We start from the raw sequence: 25544 nt of genomic DNA, 5'->3' as shown, positions 1-25544 counted from the left end.
CTCTTTTCCTGTAAGTTGGGGCTTTTCCCAATGAGAGACTGACATTCTATGACTTTCTATGACCCCGATCAATGTTTGCCATTCTACTGGATCTCCCGTGTTGCAACGACATGCTCCTGTGCTCAATTGGCGTACTGGTGAGGTTCTTCGCTGGGGACCAGAATGTCAATCTAGCTGTTTGGTGGCACCTCATCCCGTAGCCACCATTCTCTCTCCAGTGTCCACCAAGCCACTAGGTAGGGCAGCATGGTGGCCTGGGTTCGAATCCCACCCAGGTCAACATCTGCAAAGAGTTTGTATGTTCTCTCCGTGTTTGCGTGAGTTACCTCCGGGTACTCCGGTTTCCTCCCACACTCCAAAACATACTGTTAGGTTGTTTAGATTGTGAGCCCCATGGGGACAGGGACCAATTTGAAATGCTTTGTGCAGCGCTGTGTAATCTGTGTGCGCTATATAAATAAAGAATTATTATTATTATTATTATTATCCCTGCTTCATACATGGACTTATGGATGTCTTTTCAGAGACGCAAGTGGAAACTCTGCCGCTTTGGCGCCCCTGTGACTGCCCAATAGACTTGATGCCGTGCAAGTCTACGCCACTGGGTCGGGTGTAACCCTTATAAAGTTACAGTGAAAAAACGCTACCCACTTCCTCTGATCACTGAACTTTTTGATCGTCTGCTTGGCGCCAAGATTTCAAGATTTCTCCTCATCCGCATCCGTGAAGGCAATGAATGGAAGACCTCCTTCAATACTCAAGACGGGCACTATGAGTACCTTGTTATGCCCTTTGGACATTGAGTCCCATCAAGCCCATGTACAGCAAGTTCTCAGATGCCTAAGGGCCAATCCCTTAGAGAAGTGCCAATTTCATCAGAATAATCTACTGTTCCTCGGATACATCAGCTTTGACAAGGGACTACAAATGAATCCCTCATGTTGTCTGCTGAACTTCAGTGGCCTCGCCCAGTAGGACTTCATGCTATCCAGAGATTCCTGGGCTCTGCTAACTACTACCAGCAGTTCATTCCACATTTCTTCTCCCTTGTATCTCCTATTGTGGTGTTGAACAAAAAGAACAGCAATTCAAAACTCTGGCCTTAAGAACAAACCTGCAGAACCTATCCTGTACGTAATCCGGGGACCGACTGTATTTACAGGCACCTGCTCAGTTTTCAAGTGACCCCATAAGTTACCCCAATATAGAAACTACACCCCTGAATGTATGAAAAGCCAACTTTTAAAAATATATATATTTTTTTTTAAATCGCAATGGATTAAATGATGAAAAACGCCACAATTTTAAATACCAACTTTCCCTCCACTTTAGCGATACCCCATATGTGGTGGTAACTGCTGTACGGGCACACGTCCGGGCATAGATTGGATGGAGCGCCATTCAGAGCAGATCTGCATTGTCGTATTTTACAGGCTATAAAATTTCTGGTATATTATTTAGGGGGGGTTAAAAGCTTTTATATAGCTTTTTTTTATATATATATATAGACTACTTAGTTTGGTATTTTGATATCCCTGAGGAAGCTGTAAATATGCAGCGATACGTGTGGGGACTTTCTCTCTTCCAGCTACATGGACTTCATATCATGTTTCATTTGCACTACTTTCTTTTTTTTGAACATTAATTTTTATTGATTTTTTCCAAGGATATTGTTACACATAAGTATAAATAAAAATGCTTTACAAAGAAATGAGATGTCGTTTCTTCTTTGCGTAGTTGTCACAAGGATTATCAATAAAACAATAAAGTGAAGGATAAAAGGAAGAAACAACCAAGAAAACAATAACTTGGTGACAATAAATGGATATGTAGAGATCGTAATGATGCGTTGAGGGTTTATATATTTAAACGTTGATACTATTGTAGGACGAGATAAGCCATATGTCCCAACTTTCTATTTCTGCATTCATTGAGATATGTTGGTATTTGGCCAAAGTTTATTTGTCTGTACAGGCAGGTTTGTTCTTAAGTTGAATTTGTATGTAATTCCTACTGTATATTTTATAATTGTAGATCCAGACAAAAAATTTTTTTTGCCCCAGTGACAATCGGAGTTTCAATATTTTTTTTCTGTAATGGGACCAAGGATTATAAATAAAGCTTCATTACAGACACTTTACAGCTGATTATTGCAGTCTGGGACTATAGTAGCATCCAGAGACCTTCACCAGAGGCCACAGGGGGCAGAGGGGTCCATCTTTTACTAGGGGTCGTCTCCAAGTCGGGTGTCCTAAAGTAGGGGTCCGCCTGTACTTTGTCCATGTTTTCATTGAGCCTCATTCATAGGCAGTAGTGTGGAGTGTACACTGTTTGATTGGTATAAGAATACAGAGTGGCACAAAGCAGGGAGCTTTTTATAGGGTTTAATGTATAGCAATAAATATATCTTCCATATATTGCATAGTTTATAGCACTGGCCTTGTTGTTCTTTTAGTTATGTTTTTGCATCACCAGGTTCGAAGAGGCATAACATTTTTATATTTTTGTATAATGACCTGTTTTTGGGCTTGTTTTTTGCGGGACAAGCTGGAGATTTATTTGTATAATGTTGGGGTAAATGTTACTTTTTGACCACTTTTTATCCTTTTTTTATGTTACATGTAAAAATATACACTCACCGGCCACTTTATTATGTACACCTGTCCAACTGCTCGTTAACACTTAATTTCTAATCAGCCAATCACATGGCGGCAACTCAGTGCATTTAGGCATCTAGACATGGTCAAGACAATCTCCTGCAGTTCAAACCGAGCATCAGTATGGGGAAGAAAGGTGATCTGAGTGCCTTTGAACGTGGCATGGTTGTTGGTGCCAGAAGGGCTGGTCTGAGTATTTCAGAAACTGCTGCTCTACTGGGATTTTCATGCACAACCATCTCTAGGGTTTACAGAGAATGGTCCGAAAAAGAAAAAACATCCAGTGAGCGGCAGTTCTGTGGGTGGAAATGCCTTGTTGATGCCAGAGGTCAGAGGAGAATGGGCAGACTGGTTCGAGCTGATAGAAAGGCAACAGTGACTCAAATCACCACCCGTTACAACCAAGGTAGGCAGAAGAGCATCTCTGAACGCACAGTACATCGAACTTTGAGGCAGATGGGCTACAGCAGCAGAAGACCACACCGGGTGCCACTCCTTTCAGCTAAGAACAGGAAACTGAGGCTACAATTTGCACAAGCTCATCGAAATTGGACAGTAGAAGATTGGAAAAACGTTGCCTGGTCTGATGAGTCTCGATTTCTGCTGCGACATTCGGATGGTAGGGTCAGAATTTGGCGTCAACAACATGAAAGCATGGATCCATCCTGCCTTGTATCACCGGTTCAGGCTGGTGGTGGTGGTGTCATGGTGTGGGGAATATTTTATTGGCACTCTTTGGCCCCTTGGTACCAATTGAGCATCGTTGCAACGCCACAGCCTACCTGAGTATTGTTGCTGACCATGTCCATCCCTTTATGAGCACAATGTACCCTGTAACATCTGATGGCTACTTTCAGCAGGATAATGCGCCATGTCATAAAGCTGGAATCATCTCAGACTGGTTTCTTGAACATGACAATGAGGTCACTGTACTCAAATGGCCTCCACAGTCACCAGATCTCAATCCAATAGAGCATCTTTGGGCCGTGGTGGAACAGGAGATTTGCATCATGGATGTGCAGCAGACAAATCTGCGGCAACTGTGTGATGCCATCATGTCAATATGGACCAAAATCTCTGAGGAATGCTTCCAGCACCTTGTTGAATCTATGCCACGAAGAATTGAGGCAGTTCTGAAGGCAAAAGGGGGTCCAACCCGTTACTAGCATGGTGTACTTAATAAATTGGCCGGTGAGTGTAGTAGAAAAATTTATTTTGACAGCATTCACTGTAAGACTTCACTAACAATTGAATTTTATTGTACGGGTTATTATGGACGTGTTGATACTCAATGTATCGGGGTGATTTTCACTTTTGTAATGTGAAATTAGATTTTTATATGTGATGGGGCATTAACGGATCTTTAATTTTTTTTATTTGGTCTTTTTTTTTAAACCTTTTTTAACTGTTTCACTCTGTCTCAGGGTGAGGCATCAATACTAATGTATAGCAGCATATACGATAGTCTGCCTATGCATTCTGCTGAAAGCGCAATCTCACAGGCACTTACTGCTGGCAGCTCTGGGGTCCTTCATGCACAGATACCAGACCAGGTGAGTTGCGGTAATACTCCATAGACGCCGTGGTCACCATGTCCACAGCATCAATAGGGTTAAACAGAAGAGATCACAGATATCACAATCCCAGCTGTTAGTACAGCGGCCCAGCTTTTACACACAGTCGGGTTCCCACAGCAATTGCACAAGCTCTGATTTTGAGCCCGGGCGATCACTGAGGTGTACCTGAACGTCGGAATGCGGCAAAAGACCCCCAACATTCCCCAACATATATGTACATCCTATTACATTATGGGGTTAACCTGTAACCAGTTCTTCCTAGATATAAGCTGGATCCAACCCAGGTAGCATTTATATAACAGTGACAATAACAGCATTTTATTTAGTTTTATATATTTTTTTATTTATTGCTTCACTATTTTTATTTATTTTATTATTTTAAGTACTTTTCCTAGCTCATTTTTGACAGGGCAATTGCCCTGTTATTCGCCCCATTTTGCATCCCTCTGCCATTTATTTGTCCTATTTTATATCCATACACAGACACTCCCTTACTTCCTGCCAGGACATTGCGAGCAGAGAGAAGCTACAAACTACAAGGAGATAAGTGATATGTGGGAAGGGGGATGCGGGGGTCCTGCGCTTAGCCAAAATCTGTCCGATTGTCCGACGGCACAGCCCCCGATTTGTGTCGCAAGAAAGTCCATGTCAGATGCGCCGCAAATCGGAAATCGTCGGAAGCCAGATGAAAGAGTATTTACACCTGTACCCTGATAATGTAACCACATTGTCACCGCACAGAACTAGATGGATCATAATGGGGCAGATTTACTTACCCGGTCCGTTCGCGATCCAGCGACGCGTTCTCTGCGGTGGATTTGGGTCCGGCCGGGATTCATTAAGGTAGCTCCTCCGCCGTCCACCAGGTGGCGCTGCTGCGCTGAAGAGCATCGAACGCACTGGATTACACCGGCCTATCCTGGATGAAGGTAAGTGCAAGCTCCGCGACACTTTCGGTTTTTTAAATGCGGCGTTTTTTCCGAATCCGTCGGGTTTTCGTTCGGCCAGGCCCCCAGATTTCCGTCGCGTGCATGCCAGCGCCGATGCGCCAAAATCCGATCGCGTGCGCCAAAAACCCGGGGCAATACAGGGAAAATCGGGTAACACGTCGGGAAAACGCAAATCGGGCCCTTAGTAAATGACCCCCTATATGTCTGCTAGGGAGTCCCCATCCACACGCTGGGATTTTGCACTGCGCAGCCGAGAGAAAGATAGGAGCTAAAACAGCACTAAAAAAGTAAAATTATTAAGTAAGGGGTTAAAATTATCTTTATTGTAATAATATCACTAGAGGATTGAGATTTGAGAATTTTCTTTCGTGGGAAAATCCCCGTAATTGCAAAAGTTCAAACTATCTAATAAATTTCGTTTAAATTTGTACTTTGGTGTACAATGTGCAACATAATATGTAAATACTGTAGACTCCATTCTTTAGTGTCAGAGCAAATGACGGGACCCCCTAAGGCCCCTTCTACACTGGCGTTTTTCACGCGCGAGTTCTGCGCGTGCATTTGACGCGCAGAACTTGCATTGCACTCTGTCCCATTGTATTCAATGGCTCTTTCTTCATTTGCGTTGTTTTGCACGCGCGTGCTTGCGTTCGTTTGCACGCGTGTCAAAATCGCAGCATGCTCTATTTTTGCGATTCACGCGCATTTTTCACGCCCCATTCAAGTCTATGGGGACGTATCAAAAACGCATTGCACTCGCAAACATTGCAAGTGCAATGCGAGTGCAATGCGTTTTAAACGTAAGGGTTGCTAGGTGACCAGTATAACAGTATTTCCCCTGCTCGCGAACGATCAATTAATTAAAAAAACACAATGAAGAACCGGGTCACATGCTATTTTGTTCGCACCGCTCCGCGCGTATCTCCCGACAAGTAAGCAGATGTGCCGAACATCTGCAATCTATTCTGCACTGTGTTTTTATCTTAAATGATCCTGTGTTCACTGTTTTTATTCTATTCTTCAATGTTCTTCACATCTGCTAACTTGTCGGGAGATAATATACGCGCGCGGAACAGTGAAGAATAGATCGCAGATGTTTGCAACTTATCAGCAGACATTATTTTTCAATTAAATAAAACATTTTATTCCCGAACCTTGGTCCCTTTGAAAAAGTCCCATTGACTTAAAAAAACGCGCGTGAAAAACGCAACGAAAACGCAAAAAAACGCGAACAAAAATGAAACAAAAACGCAGCAAAAACGTCAGTTTTTCACGCATTGCACCCTGACGTGAAACGCAACGCTAGTGTGGAAGAGGCCTAACACTGTGGGCCTCATAACGGCTGCTATAACTGTGAGTTATTCTCTCGTTATTGTAATTGGCCTGTGTTGAATGAAGATGTGAAGGACTATGTATCTGCTCTTCACAGCTGTGACCAGACAATCCTCCCGGCCTTCTACTGCTGCTTCCGGTTTCTGACCAACCTTGGCAGCATATTACAATGGACTTTATCAAAGACCTTCCTGTATCCGTGGCCTCTAATATTATCTGGTTAGTGGTGGAAGATTTGTCCTAGATGACCCAATTTGTCCTCCTGTCTGGGTTAATATCTCCCTACTGACTTGCCAAGTTGCAACAAATTTTTCGTGTCACATTGTATCAGATTGAGGTGTCCAGCTTCCTTCTCACTTCTTTACTTCTCACCTCTGATCCTCAATTAGTACTCAAGTACTTCTGTTTCTGCCCTGGTTCCTATTGGTCCTGAAGAGGAGTGAAAATTTAGGGAGATAGTGGACAGTAAGAAGACGTCTATGATGCCACTGTATGTGTGCACGTCGGAGCTGCTGCACTTGGGCAGAGCTTCAATGCAACCAGAAACAGTGGGGGGAGTGTAAGGAGAGGCTACTCCACGCCCCAATAGCCTCTCCAGAAAATGTGCTTGTTAGGCAGATAAAGTTTAGCATTATAGGATTAGGTAATGATAGATTAGAGCTTAGTGGGTCACTAGGTACCTACCATCAGATCTACATTAATAGGTGGCTTGTTGATAGTTGGTTTCCTTTAATGTTATATTTCCATTTTTCCCAGTTACATCACTACCTCCGGTTGATGAGGCATTCACAAGACTCCATGGATTCTGCTCCTTATTTTGATGAAAACAGAGAGTCTGTCCACACATATCAGATAATAAACTGGTTCTATGAAAGAAATATAAATGTACATTATCTTCATATTGGAAACTTTACACCATCGGCTGTAGATGGAGAACAACTTCATGTGGATCACAAAGGGATAATATGGAAAGGAACTGGGGAGGTAAGAAATACAAGCTACAGTTACTTGTAAGGGGAACTTGGACTTGGAGTAGGAAGACAAACAAGACAGAGACCCCAAGCTAATCCCCCCTCACAGCTATCACCTGCCTAATGCTTCGCTGAGTCCTAATGACTAGGGACAACTAGAAGACAATCTCTCCTTAGGTTTCTGTGCACACACAGAACAAATAAATATAAAGCATAACAAGACAAAGTGGAGACAACCGGGTCAGCAACTGCGGGAGCAAACAATGACAAAATATAAATCCAAAGGCTAGTAAGAGGTTTAAGTGAGAGGATAAATACCAGAAGATCAACAGAATAATCAAACAGAGGTAGTGGGAAGAAAGCCAGACAGGAATGTGACCAGCGCCCTATGGAGTGAGTGGTGAATACTTATAGAGAGGATCGGCCCTGAAAGGAGCAGGTAATCACAGAGACACAGAATTAACCCTTGCTAGAGAAAGGGAGGTGCAGGGGGAGAGGGTGTGACAGAGATCAGATCAGCCAGTCACTAGAGCCCAGTTAAGAGTGCCGGACAGGTGAATAACAGGAAAACATCTTAACCTATTGGCGTGGACTGAGGAAGAAGCTGACGCAGACAATAATGAGAATAATCAACAGTGAAATATTGAAAAAGTAATAAAACTGATAATGCGGAAAATCTTATGCTAAAAAAATGTATGAAATGAAGATGATTCTTTTTATCTATTTTTAAGCTTAATAAATTATGTATTATTGAAAGTGCCCAGTTAGACCATCCAGCACAGTGAAGGTCACATCCACAAGATGAATCGTGTCCATGATCAAAAACATCACAGACTGCAATGAGTCCTAACATCCACCGCCTGTACGTTTTTCCATTGTGGTTTCACTATCCAACATCTGTCAGACATGAATGAGCAGTCAAATAATCACATATAAGACACCCAAGGGGTAATAAAATTCAATTTATTTAAAAAAAATTATTTCAAATATGTTAAAAAAGAATTTTAAACAGAAAACACATAGAATAGATAGAAAACATTAATGGTAGCATTATTGGGGTATCCAATTGGGGTTCAATTTATTGTCAGGCTCCAGGGGATAGTGGACCCACTGGACCAGCGCAGACGATGACGTAAGCCGACACCTGGTACCGGAGTCTAAGTGGTACCCGTTTTCACCAGAAGCCCCCCCCCCTCCTTCGACCTTCTCCTCTTCTTGGCATGAAGGAACCTCTGAAGAACACTACGATCCAGAATATTGTATTCTGGCTCCCAAAACCTCTCCTCCGTCCCAAACCCCTTCCAGTCAACAAAAAAGAACCGCTTCCCTCTGACTGGAATAAATTACTGGTAATAATTAGCGGAACCCAGAAATCTCTGTATTGCACGTAGCCCCACTGGGCGAGGCCACTGAAGCATAGCAGACAGCTTGGAAGGATAGTAGTGCTTTGTCAGAAATAATGTATCCCAGGAACAGTAGGCTACTCTGATGAATCTGGCATTTGTCAGGCTTGGCATGCAAGCGATTGGCCCTTTGGCACCTGAGAACTTGCCGGAGGTGGACCTGATGAGACTGCGGATGAGGAGAAAACACCAGAACGATACAAGAGAAGATCAAGTCTTGGAAGATATCGTTAACAAATTCCTGGAACACTGCTGGAGCATTGCAGAGTCCAATGGGCATTACAAGATACTCAAAATGTCCGTCACGGGTATTGAAGGCTGTCTTCCATTCCTCGCCGATGCGGATGAGGTAATATGCCCCCCCCCCCCCCCGCGCAGGTCTGGCTTGGTGTTAATCTTGGCACCCTGTATTCGATCAAAAAGTTCAATAATGAGAGGCAAAGGGTAGTGACTTTATTGAGACTGCGGTAGTCGATGCATGGAAGGAGGGAACCATCCTTCTTGGCCACAAAGAAAAATCCAGCACTGGCAGGGGAAGAAGACTTAAGGATGAATGCTGTCTGCAAATTCTTCTTGAAGTAGGCCGACATTTCAGGCACAGATAATGGGTAAACCCAACCTCGTGGAGGAGATGTACCCAGCAGCAGGTCACTGGGACAGTCATAGGAATGGTGTGGTGGAAAAATCTCCACTTGCTTTTCAGAAAAAAACATCATCATAGTCCTTATAAGAAGCGGGATGACCCGTCAGCTGCTTGGAGGAGTCCGGAGAAGACATGGCGGGCATAGGATGGGGAGCCATAAGACAGTTAGAATAGCACCTTCGGTCCCCACCAAAGGATTTCCTCAGTCTGCCACTCAGGCACTGGAGTGTGTTGCTGCAACCATGGGAGACCCAAGAGCACTGGGGACGTAGAGCTGGAGAGAACATAAAATGACAATCTATCCTAGTGCAACGCCCCTATTTGTAGAGGCAGAGGCTCCGCACGATACTGGACTGGGTCATGGAGAATCTGTCCACTGACAGCAGAGATAACCAGCGGCTTTTATAGGCGAAACCACAGGAATGTGATGCTGGGAGACCAAGGTAGCATCCACGAAATTCCTTGCAGAGCCAGAGTCCAATTTGAACTGGGTTTCCTGTTCCAAAACTGAGAAGATTAGGAATATTAAGACAAGGTGAAGCTTTGCTCTCACCTAGGTACGCTTCTAACAAGAATCCTAGGTGCGGGAGTTTCCCGGACACTGTGGACAAACAGGACAAGTCTCAAGAAAGTGCTCCGGACTGGCACAACTAAGGCAGAGGTTCTCCTGTCTTCGTCTGGAACGCTCTTGGGGGTCAGACAAGCTCTATCTACCTGCATTGGTTCCTCTGTAGCAGACACTGCAGGTGGCAGACATGGTCTTTTGAAGACAGGAGCCAGGTGGTGCAAACGTTGGGTCCTGGTTTGCAGCTGTTCCAGACATTGCTCCTCAGAACGCTCAGAAAACCAGATATCATTCTGAGTGGCCAGAGAGATGAGACCACTCAGGGTAGATGGCAGGTCTTGTGCAGACATCGCATCTTTAACTTGTCCAGAAGCTCCCTTTTTAGAGGTTGCAATCAGGGCTGCTTTGTTCCAGGCCAGCTCAGAGGCCAGAGTATGGAACTGAACCGCAAAATCACCAATGGATGAGTCCCCTTGGCGCAGGTTCTGCTATGCGGCCTCAGCTGAAGATGCCCGGGCAGGTTCCTCAAAGACAGACCAGAATTCAGCAAGGAACACAGTGAGAGTAGCTGTGAGCAGATCGTTCCTGTCCCAGAGGGGAAAAGCCCATGCCAGGGCTTTACCGGAAAGAAGACTGATCACAAAAGCAACCTTAGCCCGCTCTGTGGCCAACTGTGTAGGCATCAGTTCGATATGTAGAGAGCACTGAGTAATGAAGCCCCTGCATATTTTGGCCTCACCTTCATATTTGCAGGGCATGGAAAGACGCAGCCCAAGTTCAGCAGGAGAAATTGCAGCCGTAGTAACAGGTGATACCGGAGGTATTGGACACTGGAGCCAACAGGGTGCCGGTGACTTGTCCAAGTAGCTGTCCTTGCACGGCCATCTGTTGAGACAGCTGGACCACAATGGTGGTAAGATAACCCAATTCTGGAAGCAGAACCTTGGTGGGATCCATGGCCGGATCTTACTATCAGGCTCCAGGGGTAGTGGACCCACTGGACTACAGCGGACAATGACGTAAGCTGACACCTGGTACCCGGTCTTCACCAGAGCCCGCTGCAAGGCGGGTTGGACTTGCTATGGCATGGTACCACCAGCTCGTTCCACAGGTGCGACTTTGTCCGCAGTGGCAACCAAAGCAAGGTACACAGACAACAGGTCAAGGCAGGCAGCAGAGGAGCGTAGTCAGGAACGGAATCAAGGTCACAATGGGAAATCACTATAAATTCAAAGGACAAGGGAACAAGCTTTTTCTAAGGCTGTGAGGCACAAATATCCGGCAGGGAACACAGGAAGGGGCTGGGAACGTACCAGGAAAGGCGGCTGGCCAGCGCCTGTTGTGCTGGCCCTTTAAATTTAACCGAGACGGGGACGCGGCTGTAACCGGGCAAGGTGAGTGGCGCAGTGGGCCACATGGGTTACACAGGTGCGCCTGAGACCCGAGACATGGGTTGCAGGGGCACTCGTGACATTTATCACAATACAAAAGTATTTATTTATAGCAATTGCCTTAACTAGGAACAAATTTGAAAATCATTCTTTTAGTTTCACCTTCCCTGGAAATTTTTTTTTACAATTGTTACTTCTAAGGCCGGTGACACACGTGGAGTTTTTCAAATGTTTTCATTTTTAAAAACGCAATGCCTTATGTGCGTTAATTGTATGCAGCTTTGACTCTTGGAATTTTAAAAAACGCAGTCGTCTTTTCCGAGCTGTTTGTGCAAGTAATCACATGCGTTTCAAAAACGCAACCAATTTGAAAAAGGCAATGAAAATGCGCCTCAAAAAACACAGACACAAAAAATGGAAGGTAGAAAACACCAAGTTTAGACACTTTATACAAAAACACATTTAAAAACCTAATATGCAAAACAGATGCATTTTACAAGACTGCAAAAACACAATGGAAAAAACACAGAAAAACGCCACGTGTGTCACCGGCCTAAAAGTTGCAGAATGGAGGTTTCAGAACTCTTGTGCTTTACTTGCATTAAATTGTTGTGTTACTTTTAGCAGTTTTACTTTCCACGCTTTATTTTGGAAAGGTGAGTGGGCAGGTGGATGCGCTTCCCCTCTCTACACTAACCCAATGCAATTTTATTTTTAAGTTGTAATGACAATTCTGCACAAACATTGATTCCTAGAGACATAGAAAGCGCAGATGAGACAAATGTCCATCTAATAAATTATAAACATTTCCTGTTAACTGTAAGCAATTGTGTTAACATAATGCAGTGTAAACATGATGTTAGTGCATGTGTTAACAATGCATTAAGAAAACACAAACGTTAAGACATGCGTTAAAATCACGTTTACGGATTTGTAAATGCAAATGTTAACAGTAATGTAATTAAGCAAATCACCTCTCCTCAGCTATTTAAATGTGTTTCAAAACACAACCAAAACGCAATTTTTATGAAATATTAAACATAGAGCCCTGGCGTTGTTCTCTTGGTGGGCCCCTGTGTGTTCAGGGTGAAACAAAAAGGATGGGACGGTGGAATATGTTGCAAAATACACATTGGATGCAAAGACTTAAAATATACCATACATGTCAAATATTAAAAAAAAATATCTATCCAATGATATCAAACTCAGTCCGCTACTAACTTAGAAATCTTAAATTGAATCCCCATTCTATAATAGATTTGGAGTGTGATGTGACCTAGGTCTTTTTAATTTTGGTGACAAATGGCATTGTCATTCCCAAAAAAATGTGTGCAAAACAGTGAAAAAAGATCCAAAAATAGATGTTTTCTGAATACTTTTTGTAAAGCAATTTAAATTTAGAGCATTCTATATTTGAAAACTTTGTAGACAAGAAAATTCCACATATTTAGAGGGAGGAGACTTCAGTTAATCAAGCTCCTCGCTGTGTGAGAGACCACAACATTGTTCCTGGGTTACACTAAATGTAGTTTCTACATAAAGAATTACCCCCCCCCCCCCCTCCATACCCAGTGATGAAAATTCAGGGACAACTTTAGTATCATTGGATATATTTTTTAAGAAATATTTGTCACATATTTATGTTTTTCAATCATATGTGTATTTCTCAGGATACCCCATTTTAGAGCAATCTTTTGATTTTCGGCGATTACGTTGCCATACGTCAATGAAAATGAATGGTTGAGTCAATGTAATTGTTTTCTGGTGAATCCAAATTTGAATAAAAATTTGTATTCCCATTTAAGATTTAAAGTTGACTACGCCCACCCCTGGGATGTGGGGGAAGAAGGGTTTGGTATCATTTTATATATTTTTTTAAAGAATATTTGACATGTATGTTTTTAGCTTTCCCATCCAATGTGCATTTCATGATATATTCCACCATCGCGACCTTATTGTTACAGCCTATTTATTTTTTTGGTTTTTAACAGTACAGCTGTCTTATAACCAAGGTGCAACACAAAAAAAATCTCATTAGGGTTTAAAACCTGTGAGCTCACTCAGGTCCTTCATAACTTTATTGATGTTATTGTTTACGAAAAAATTTCTTGACTCCTATCCATTGCAGTGAGCACTGTTTGGGGCATAATCCTGACATGGAAAGAATATAATTTCAATTTAAACCTGCCATAAGCAGGTCATCTCTATAAGTAAAGTTGTCCACGGCCACCTGTATCATCCTCCATTGGTTGCATGTACGTTCACCATGCAAAACTTCATTGCTGGACAAAAATCATGTTCAAGTGCATTTAAAGTTTGCTCAACAACACCTGTGAAACCTGGAACATATTCAGGTCAGAAGAGATTAAAATTGAACTCTTTGGGTGCTATGATACACACCATGTTTGGAGGCCAATGGTCATTTTATATCACCTCATTATACCAATACTGAGTTGTTGAGGTGGGGACATCATGCTGTGGGGCTGGTTTGCAGCATATGGCACTAGTAAACTTCATATAATTGTACGAAGACATTTTTGATAAAAATATTCTGCAGTCCACCCGGAAGCTAAAGAGGAAATGAGGGTTGAGCAAGACAATGATCCCAGACACGCAGCCAAGGAAACTCTCAGAAATAAAAAATAAAGTTGCTAGAATGGCCCAACCAATCACCAAGCCGATGAAATGAACTTAATCTGAGTGATCATCGCACAAGCACATAGCCCTCCGTTGTGTGAAGGTGTGTGTAGAATGCAGGACACTAGTTTCTCCGTACAGGAGGCATCTTGACACTTTTTCACCAACAAAGGATCTTCTGAAGAGTATAAATTACATTTCAGTAATGTTTCAATGCTATTTTTCCTATGTTATTTTCTCATATTTGCACATCACTTACCATGAGGATTCTAATATCAGAAGAAGTCTGATGATCGATTCCTACGGCTGCCTCTGCCCCTATCTATAATTTAATAATCCTGGAACCTAACCTAACCTAACTTGTTAAAAACTATATTTTCCTAATATGTAAATTAACTGCAGAGGCTATTGGGGCGTGAAGTCACCTTAGCTCACAGTGCCCGACCAGGACAGTACAAGCCCCGGTAGTTTCTACAGTTAATTTACATATTACTAAGATAAAGTTTTTAAAAAGTTGGGTTCCAGGATTATTACATTACAGATTAGGGCAGAGTCAGCAGGAGGAATCTACCCTCAGATCTACTTCTGATGGTAGAATCCTCACGGTAGGTTTCCTTTAAATAGTACAGGCAGTCCCCGACTTACGGCGTTCCAAGTTACGGAGAACCCGTAGATACGAACGTGGCACTCGGCACCCCGCACATGCGCATTCCACTTCCGGGTTTCAATAGCGCTGCTATCGAAGGTTGTTTGGAGTGGTGCGCCTACTCATTGGGAGGAGCAAAAGGCTGGAGTGGGCCATGGAGGTGACGGAGATCATTGGGCAGAGCGAAAGGCTGGAGCGAACCATGGAGGTGACGGGGACCATTGGGCAGAGCGGGAGGCTGGAGCGGGCCATAGTGATGCCGGGGATCGCATTCAGTTGCCGATGTATGCAGTAAGTACATGACTGCAAGCCAGAGATTGCAGGTAACTAATGAAGCGGGAGATCGCACCAGCTAATGCAAAGAGTTTCCAAATAATGGGACCTCCAATGATCTCAAGAAAAGACCCCAAGTAATTTGGAGAATGGGGTTCATTCTCACTAATGAGGGGAGCACAAGTGGAGTATGTTTAGATCTGAGTCTTAATTAAAATAGTTGAGATACTCATTGAACGATTGTTTTCTGTTTTTTTTTTAGGTCCCGGTGTCTCGCTGTTCAGAAATGTGTTCAGTTGGAAGCAGGAAAAAGCCTCGAGAAACCATCCACTCCTGCTGCTATGACTGCGTCCCATGTTCAGAAGGAGAGTTCTCCAATATAACAGGTACATGATAGATTTATGAAAATCATTGAGCTCTTACTGGCAAATTGATTCACTCAATGCACCATAATAGTTTCTGCGTAGTAAAATAGCCATTACACCTTTCCCCATCACTCTCCATTTGCATTGCAAGCAGTGAAATAAACACTCACCAGCCACTTTATTAGGTACACCATGCTAGTAAGGGGTTGGACCCCCTTTTGCCTTCAGAACTGCCTCCATTCTTTGTGGCATAGATTCAACAAGGTGCTGGAAGCATTCCTCAGAGATTTTGGTCCATATTGACATGATGGCATCACACAGTTGCCACAGATTTGTCGGCTGCACATCCATGATGCGAATCTCCCGTTCCACCACATCCCAAAGATGCTCTATTGGATTGAGATCTGGTGACTGTGTAGGCCATTTGAGTACAGTGAACTCATTGTCATGTTCAAGAAACCAGTCTGAGATGTTTCCAGCTTTATGACATGGCGCATTATCCTGCTGAAAGTAGCCATCAGATGTTACAGGGTACATTGTGCTCATAAAGGGATGGACATGGTCAGCAACAATACTCAGGTAGGCTGTGGCGTTGCAACAATGCTCAATTGGTACCATGGGGCCCAAAGAGTGCCAAGAAAATATTCCCCACACCATGACACCACCACCACCAGCCTGAACCGGTGATACAAGGCAGGATGGATCCATGCTTTCATGTTGTTGACGCCAAATTCTGACCCTACCATCCGAATGTCCAGCAGAAATCGAGACTCATCAGACCAGGCAACGTTTTTCCAATCTTCTACTGTCCAATTTCGATGATCTTGTGCAAATTGTAGCCTCAGTTTCCTGTTCTTAGCTGAAAGGAGTGGCACCCGGTGTGGCCTTCTGCTGCTGTAGCCCATCTGCCTCAAAGTTTTACGTACTGTGCATTCAGAGATGCTCTTCTGTCTACCTTGGTTGTAATGGGTGGCGATTTGAGTCACTGTTGCCTTTCTATCAGCTCAAACCAGTCTGCCAATTCTCCTCTGACCTCTGGCATCAACAAGGCATTTCCGCCCACAGAACTGCCGCTCACTGGATGTTTTTTCTTTTTCGGACCATTCTCTGTACACCCTAGAGATGGTTGTGTGTGAAAATTCCAGTAGATCAGCAGTTTCTGAAATACTCAGACCAGCCCTTCTGGCACCAACAACCATGCCACTTTCAAAGGCACTCAAATCCCCTTTCTTCCCCATACTGATGCTCGGTTTTAACTGCAGGAGATTGTCTTGACCATGTCTACATGCCTAAATGCACTGAGTTTCCGCCATGTGATTGGAAATTAAGTGTTAACGAGCAGTTGGACAGGTGTACCTAATAAAGTGGCCGGTGAGTGTATGGTCAAACATGCAGCCATCAAGTCAACTGTCAAGCGAATAGGATTATTTTAAACTTTAACTAGGGATGAGTGGACCCGGTTCTGGAAACCAAACCCAAATGCTCTTCCCCTCCAATAACATCTGCAACCTAACTTCCCTATCTACCTAATCCTGCTCATCTTTACTTGTAATCCCTTCACATATTTGTTCTGGATTTTGCACCTTTGTAGATCCCAGTCTGCCAGAATAAATTAATTGGAAGAAGGTGGAACTTTCATTGTCAGACTCACCGGTAACTGTCTTTCATAGGATTGGGAAGTAAGAGTTCTCCTTACAGAGACTGCCAATTAAGGCCACTGTGAGACACTGAATGGGTTAACTGTGGATGGGCGGTATGTTTCCCCTAGGTTTTGCTATTATGCAAGGCCTTAGTGCTGAGGTTGTGTTGTCCAGCACCTTGGACACAGGTGATGGGAGAAGCCTAATGAGTCTGCATAAAGTGGCTGAGCAGAGCTGAAAGTGTTGTCTTTCTGAAAGGAGGCTGGAGAGCACACAGCCTAGACCTCTGTGCCTGGAGCAGCCAAGTGATTTTTGTTAGTGGTGAGTTAGAGAATCAGTGTATAGTTAGCACCCTGACGGGTAGGATATTATTTGTTTTGATGCCTAAATGTGAAGGCTGTTTTATTTTGTTCCTGCTGCAATAAACGCAGGCTAGACCTGTTTTGGACTGTATCTTGGTGTCACTGTCTTGAACTGCATCACAGCACCCCGCTACCACGGTCTCTACTGGGCCAAATCTCCCAGTAAGTTACTGCAGGTTAAACAGCTCCGCACCTCTGTGTATCATCCTCAGACAGATGGCCTGGTCGAGAGGTTTAACAAGACCTTGAAGGGGATGCTAAAGAGGGTGGTCAGCAAAGATGGGAAGGACTGGGATTGTTTGTTGCCCTATTTGATGTTTGCCATACGTGAAGTTCCCCAGTCCTCCACGGGTTTCTCACCCTTTGAGCTGTTATATGGCCGTTCCCCACGTGGGCTTTTGGATGTAGCCAAGGAGACCTGGGAACAGGAGAGGACCCCCCACCGTAGTGTGATAGAACACGTCTCCCTTATGCAGGACCGCATAGCGGCGGTAATGCTCCTTGTAAAGGAGCACATGACAACGGCACAAGAGGCCCAGTCTAGGGTCTACAATAGGTCAGCCAGACTCAGGACCTTTAACCCAGGCGACAGAGTGCTAGTTCTGGTGCCCACCGTTGAGAGCAAGTTCTTGGCAAAATGGCAAGGACCATATGAGGTCATGGAGAAAGTGGGGGAGGTAACCTACAAGGTATCTCAGCCGGGGAGGAGGAAACCCGAACAGATATACCACGTGAACCTCCTAAAGCCATGGATGGAAAGAGAGTCCCTGATAGCCGTGGGAGTAGAAAAAGCGTCTGTCCCCAAGAAGGTGACACCGGAGGTAGGTATACCCGATGCCAAGGTGCCTGAAGTACGGATCTCGGAGTCCCTCTCCAGGGCCCAGATTCAGGAAGCGAAGGAGTTTGTGCTCCGAAATGTGGATGTGTTCTCTAAGTTACCGGGACGTACTTCAGTCATCAAGCATGACATCATAACCGTACCCCACATCCGGGTACACCAAAAACCCTACTGGGTCCCTCAAGCGCGCCGGCAAGCCATATCCGAAGAAGTCAGGCAGATGTTAGACCTGGGGGTTATCGAGGAGTCTAAAAGTGACTGATCGAGTCCTATTGTGTTGATTCCCAAACCTGATGGTTCCCTACGGTTCTGCAATGATTTTAGGAAGTTGAACGAGGTGTCCAAATTTGATTCTTATCCCATGCCCAGGGTTGACGAGTTGATAGAACGACTTGGACAGGCTAGGTTCTTCTCCACCCTTGACCTGACGAAAGGGTATTGGCAGGTGCCCCTTACTGACAGGGCCAAAGAGAAGACCGCTTTTGTTACCCCTGATGGGCTTTTTCAGTACGTGGTACTCCCCTTTGGGCTCTATGGGGCTCCCGCCACATTCCAGAGGTTAATGGATCTCGTGCTAAAACCTCACCGGAGATATGCCTCGGCCTATCTGGATGACATCATAGTTTATAGTAACGATTGGGAGAGTCACCTGGCCAAGGTGCAAGCAGTGGTAGACTCCCTGAGGGCAGCGGGGTTGACAGCGAACCCCCAAAAATGTGCACTGGGTCTGGAAGAGACCCGTTACCTGGGGTACCGTATTGGGCGAGGTGTCATTAAACCCCAAGTAAATAAAGTAGAGGCGATCCAGCAGTGCCCACGACCTATGAGCAAGAAGCAAGTGAGGGCTTTCCTAGGCATAGTGGGCTATTATCGCCGATTTATCCCCGATTTTGCTACCATAGCGGCACCCCTGACTGACCTGACCAAGGGTAGCAGGGCGGTGATGGTAAAGTGGAGTGAAGAGGCTGAGGGGGCGTTTCAGCGACTTAAGACTGTTTTGTGCGAGGGACCGGTACTGATCACCCCTAACTTCACCAAGACCTTTATTGTACAGACTGACGCTTCTGACGTGGGCTTAGGGGCTGTCCTGTCCCAAGTAGTGGAGGGTGAGGAACATCCCGTGACATTCCTGAGCCGCAAGCTCACACCTCCTGAGAAGAACTATAGCATAGTTGAGAGGGAGTGCTTGGCGATAAAATGGGCTCTGGAATCCCTGAGGTATTACTTGGTAGGGCGACAGTTTACACTGGTAACCGATCACTCTCCCCTCACCTGGATGAGTCAGGCCAAAGAGAGGAACGCAAGGGTCACAAGGTGGTTCCTAATGTTGCAGAATTTCAAATTCACGGTGGAACATCGAGCAGGAAAGCTGCATGGGAATGCCGATGCCCTGTCTCGTACCCACTGTCTGATGGCCAAAAGTGTTCGCCCCCACAGGGTCAAACAGAGGGGGAGGGTATGTGAGACACTGAAGGGGTTAACTGTGGATGGGCGGTATGTTTCCCCTAGGTTTTGCTATTATGCAAGGCCTTAGTGCTGAGGTTGTGTTGTCCAGCACCTTGGGATGGGAGCAGCCTAATCAGTCTGCATAAAGTGGCTGAGCAGAGCTGAAAGTGTTGTCTTTCTGAAAGGAGGCTGGAGAGCACACAGCCTAGACCTCTGTGCCTGGAGCAGCCAAGTGATTTTTGTTAGTGGTGAGTTAGAGAATCAGTGTATAGTTAGCACACTGACGGGTAGGATATTATTTGTTTTGATGCCTAAATGTGAAGGCTGTTTTATTTTGTTCCTGCTGCAATAAACGCAGGCTAGACCTGTTTTGGACTGTATCTTGGTGTCACTGTCTTGAACTGCATCACAGCACCCCGCTACCACGGTCTCTACTGGGCCAAATCTCCCACACCACCATGTAGTGGGATTCATGGAAAATGTGCAAAGTTTTCCTGGATGGGAAAAGGAAAACCACACCTCTTTTAGCTACCTTGAAAGGCAACTCCCTGGACATCAAACATGACCTATAAGAGGCCTTATGACATCATGCGGGATTAAAAATAAACCGGTATATCTATTCCAAAAGGAACAGGCTCCTAACTATAGACAGTGCTATTTTGGCCTGAATGGGTCTCCACAGTAGAGTGCAGGTGTGCACGGGTGCTCCCGCGACCAATCTCCCGGGTCACAGGGGCACCTGTGCTCCTCTTCGCTGCCCCGGTCCCCCGGCGAGTCACTTACCTTGCCACGATCCAACGCCGACTCCGGCAGTGCGGCATACACGTCCTCACATCCTAGGCCGCGGGCACGCAGCCTTCAGTGAATTTAAAGGGCCAGCGCAACGTTAATTGGCGCAGGCCATTTTCAGAAAATTACTTAAGCCTGCCTCTTCCTAGACTCCCTGCCAAATCATTGTGCCTCACAGCCTTAGAAAAAGCTCCCCAGCAATATCCCTGCGTTCCTGTGTTACCAGAGTTCCTCTGTGTTCCTGTGTTACCAGAGGTCCTCGGTGTTGCTGCATTCCTGCGCTCCTGCGTTGCTGTGTTCCTGTGTCCTGTGTGCCTATGTTCCCTTTCCCATCTACATGGACCTCCCGTTGCTGACCCCGGATTGGACTTGACCTTTCATTTTTGCCGCCTGCCTTACCCTGTGCCCGGACCTGACCATGAGACTGTCTACCATTAAGGTACTTTGACCTCAGCTACCACTGCGAGCTAGTCGAACCTGTGGAACGACCTGGTGGTACCCTGCCACAGCAAGTCCAACCCGCTTTGTAGCCGGCTCTGGTGAAGACCAGGTGCCACTTAGACTCTGGTCCCAGGTGTTGGCTAGTACCACCTCCCGCTGTGGTCCAGTGGATCCACACATCCCGATTCCTGACAGTAAGATTCGGCCATGAATCCCGCCAAGGTTCCGCTTACCAGCCGGCCTGATCTTGCCACTTTCGTGGTCCAGCAATCCAGGCACATTGCCGCACAACGTGAACAGCTGAGACAGGTCACCGCCATGCTGCAACAGCTGCCAGCTACCCAGCAACTGCAAAAGGTTCCTGAGGCTGCTCCTGTGACTTGAGTTATGATGCATGTTTGAAGAACCTGCACGGGTCTCCTCAGCAGAGACTGCGCTACTGAATCTGCACCAGAAAATTCTTCTGTGGGAGAATATGCTGTCCAGTTCCAGACCCTGGCCTCGGAACCAACCTGGTGGTGCAGCCCTGTCCACAACCTTAAGAAAGGGTCGCTCACCTCTAGTTAAGGATGCATTGGCCGCTCGTGACCTGCCATCTACCCTGAGTGGTCTCATCACCTTGGCCACTTGGATTGACATGCAGTTCAGGGAGTGTACCAAGGAGCTACGTCACGAGCAACCAGAAGGCCGTCCGCAGTGTCTACCTCGCCTGTTGCCTTGGATAAGGAGAGACTGTCCTTCTATGTACTTCCCCGTTCCACATCCTCCGTCCTATTGGGACTTTCGTGGTTGCAGCGACACGCACCTTTACTCAACTGGCAGACTGGGGAGGTTCCTCATTGGGGTCCTGAATGCCAGTCTTGCTGTCTCCTGGCTCTCCATCCAATCCCCTCCACCTTGTCTCTCAAGAGGGTCTTCCCGCTGCTTATCTGTACTATGCTTATGTCTTCCGCAAATCCTCTTCTCCTGCATGTGCCGGTTTCTTCTTTGTGGCCAAGAAAGATGGATCTCGCCGCCCTTGCTTTGACTATAGGGGACTCAATAAGACTCAGTAAGGAACTGGTATCCGCTGCCTTTGATCACGGAACTCATTGACTGCCTCCGTGGTGCTAAGGTCTTCTCTAAATTGGACCTATATATGAATGGTATATAATCTTATCCGCATCCGGGAGGGCGATGAGTGGAAGACCGCCTTTAACACCCGAGAAGGGCACTTTCAGTACCTGGTCATGCCCTTTGGACTGTGAAATGCACCTGCATTATTTCAGGAATTTGTTAATGATATTTTCAGAGACCTGCTATACACCTGTGTCATAGTCTTCTTAGATGACATCTTGGTGTTCTCTGCTCATCTGGAGCACCCAAGTCCACGTACTTCAAGTTCTTGGGTACCTAAGGGCCAATCATCTCTATGCCAAACTGGAGAAGTGCCACTTCCATAAGAAGAACCTTCCGTTTCTCGGATACATCATCTCCGATACAGGTCTACAGATGGATCCAACCAAGTTGTCTGCGGTACTGCAGTGGTTCGCCCAGTAGGACTTTGTGTCATACAGAAATTTCTGGGATTTGCAAATTATTACCGGCAATTCATTCCTCATTTCTCTTCCCTCGTATCTCCCATTGTGGCCTTAACTAGAAAAGCTTCTGATCCCAGACTCTGGCCTCCGGTGGCACTCTCAAAACTGAAGTATGCCTTTGCCTCTGCTCCTGTATTGACACGGCCAGATTCAGAGAAACCGTTCAAGGGTGAGGTTGATGCCTCCTTGGTAGGTGCTGGAGCTGTGCTTACTCAGAAAGGGCCCAAAGGTCGAACGCTTACCTGTGTTTTTTTTTCCAAAACCTTCTTTGTGGCTGAGAGGAATTACTCCATAGGAGATCGGGAACGCCTGGCTAATAAACTTGCCTAGGAGGAGTGGCGCTATCTTCTGGAAAGAGCTCATCACCCGGTCAGCATATATTCTGACCACAAGAATCTCCTGTACCTCCAGACAAGCCCTCTGGTTGCTTTTCATTTTAATTTTTTGATCCATTTTTGTCCAGCTGAAAAGAACATTAAGGCTGATGCTCTCTCTCATGCCTCTGATGTTATTGGGGAAAACCCGGCTCCTCTGTATATTATCCCTCCGGAACGGTTGGTTGTGGATGCTCCAGTGGATCTCCGGCAGCTCCCACCTGGCAAGACTTATGTCTGACCTGCCCTTCCGAAGAAGATTTTGACTTGGGGACATTTCTCTCGTGTGGCAGGGCATCTTGGGGTGCTGCACTCCATTGCCCTCATTTCCCGCTACTACTGGTGGCGGGATCTGATCCAAGATGTGCAGGATTTTGTGGGTTCCTGCACCTCCTGTGCTTGTAATTCATCATGCCTCAAACCCACTGGTCTCCTGATGCCATTGCTGATACCCAGCTGCCCGTGGACTCACGTGGCCATGGACTTTGTCACAGACCTTCCCTGTTTTTCTGGGAATACTGTCATCTGGGTGGTAACCAACAGGTTCTCCAAAATGTCCCATTTTGTCCCGCTGCCAGGCCTGCCATCTGCTCCTCACCTTGCCAGCCTGTTCTTCACTCACATCTTTCTGCTTTTTGGTCTCCCCCTGCAGTCTAGTTTGTTTCCCGGGTCTGCCGTTCTCTATGCAGCCAACTCCAGGTGAAATTTGACTTTTCTTCAGCGTATCACCCTCAGTCTAATGGACATGTCGAGAGGGTTAATCATATCCTAGGCTGTTATCTCCGCCATTTTATCTCCGCCCGACAGGACGACTGGTCCACTCTGCTCCAATGGGCAGAATTCTACAACTCCATGCCGGTGGCACTCCTTCCTCCATGTTGCTGTGTTCCTGCGTTGCTGTATTCCTGTGTCCCTTGTGCTTGTGTTCCCTTTCCCATCGGCCACGACCTCCCGTTGCTGACCCTGGATTGGACTTGACCCTGCATCTCTGGTGCCTGCACTGAGCCTGTGCCTGGACCCGACCACGAGACTGTCTACCGTTAAGGTACTTTGACCTTGGCTAGCACCATGGGCTAGTCGTAGCTGTGGAACGATCTAGTGGTACCCTGCTGCAGCAAGTCCATCCCACTTTGCGTCGGGTTCTGGTGAAGACCTGGTGTCACTTAGACTCCGGTCCCAGGTATTGGCTAGTACCACCTCCTGAAGTGGTCCAGTGGATCCACACATCCCAAATCCTGACAGTAGGGAACTGGTTTTTGCTGGGTGAGAGGCATGTGACTAGGGTCGGGAAGTAAGAGTACTCCTTACCGAGACATTGAGTTTCTTATTGATTCATGTTCACAGGGCTCATTATACTTCTGTCCAACCATGGCCCATTGGCTGTAAATACCATGTAATTTTGACCAAAAATATTTTCGCAATGCAATAAGATATGAATGTGTATTTTTTTTCCTTTCAGACTCTGAAACCTGTATTAAATGTCCGAGTCATGAATGGCCGAATGAGAAGAAAGACCGATGTGAGGCAAAAATCATTGAATTCCTTTCTTTCCAAAATGACACAATTGCATCTATATTTTCATTTCTGACAGTTTTTGGTTGTTTTGTCACTAGTTTGATATTTGCAATATTTATAATTTATCGGGACACCCCCATTGTTAAAGCCAATAACCGGAACCTGAGTTACCTCCTCCTGATCTCCATCTTTCTCAGTTTCCTCTCAGTCTTCTGTTTCCTTGGCCGTCCAAGTAATGTAACTTGCAGACTTCGGGAAACCAGTTTTGGAATCCTCTTCTCTGTAGCCATCTCCTCGCTCCTTGCCAAGACTCTTTTGGTCTTTGTTGCCTTTAAATCCACCAAACCTGGAAGTTCCTGGAGAAAAATGGTGGGTATGAAGCTTCCCTACTCCATAGTGTTGTTAGGTTCCTCGATCCAAGTTGCTATCTGTGTTGTCTGGTTATCAGTCTCTCCTCCCTTCCAGGACCTTGATACTCAGTCTTATCAGGGAAGGATCATCATTTGCTGTAATGAAGGTTCTGTTTTTGGCTTTTATTTAGTATTGGGATATTTGGGTCTCTTGGCCTCTGTGAGCTTTGTTCTGGCTTTCATGGTGAGGACATTACCGGACAGTTTTAATGAGGCCAAGTACATCACCTTCAGCATGCTGCTGGTCTGCAGTGTCTGGATCACTATGATCCCGGCTTATCTGAGCACCAGAGGGAAATACACTGTGGCCGTGGAGATATTCGCTGTCCTGGCCTCCAGTACTGGACTTTTAGGTTGCGTGTTTTTCCCTAAATGTTTTATCATCTTGATTAGACCTGAAACAAATAAGAAATCTGCCCTGCTCGGTAAGGTCATCAAATAATGTTTGCAAAATTGTAACCAAAGCATTATAATAATCTGTATACGCTGCATAATAAAGCTTTTATCAGGAATACAGCTAAATATATATATATGTTTTGTTTTATACCAGAAGTCGCGTTAACGCCTCACCAAGTGCCATAGACACATGATAAGGCGCCATTACTCTCCAGAATAATTGCCATGCGTAAAAATACGCTTGGCAATTATCCCCTGTAAAGTACTGGATAAGCAGACCGGCTCAGCACATGATGCAGTGTCCATAGGACCAATAACAAAGCTCTTTTCATGCTGAACGTAT

At 45.5% G+C, this 25544-nt stretch overlaps 1 protein-coding gene across 1 annotated transcript in view; it reads left to right on the top strand.

The window, feature by feature from the left end:
- The window catches only part of LOC140129007 (vomeronasal type-2 receptor 26-like), a 129999-nt gene extending 104752 nt beyond the window's left edge, over positions 1 to 25247 (top strand). The window contains exons 4-6 of the mRNA XM_072150679.1: positions 7273 to 7500; positions 15308 to 15431; positions 24340 to 25247. Coding sequence (XP_072006780.1) covers positions 7294 to 7500; positions 15308 to 15431; positions 24340 to 25247 — 1239 coding nt within the window. The 5' untranslated portion in view covers positions 7273 to 7293. The remainder of the gene's footprint in view (positions 1 to 7272; positions 7501 to 15307; positions 15432 to 24339) is intronic.
- Positions 25248 to 25544: the final 297 nt, after the last annotated feature.

The sequence above is a fragment of the Engystomops pustulosus genome, chromosome 1 (genome assembly GCF_040894005.1).
Source record: "Engystomops pustulosus chromosome 1, aEngPut4.maternal, whole genome shotgun sequence".
Lineage (NCBI taxonomy): Eukaryota > Metazoa > Chordata > Amphibia > Anura > Leptodactylidae > Engystomops > Engystomops pustulosus.
This window is presented reverse-complemented; position numbering and strand designations above follow the sequence as displayed.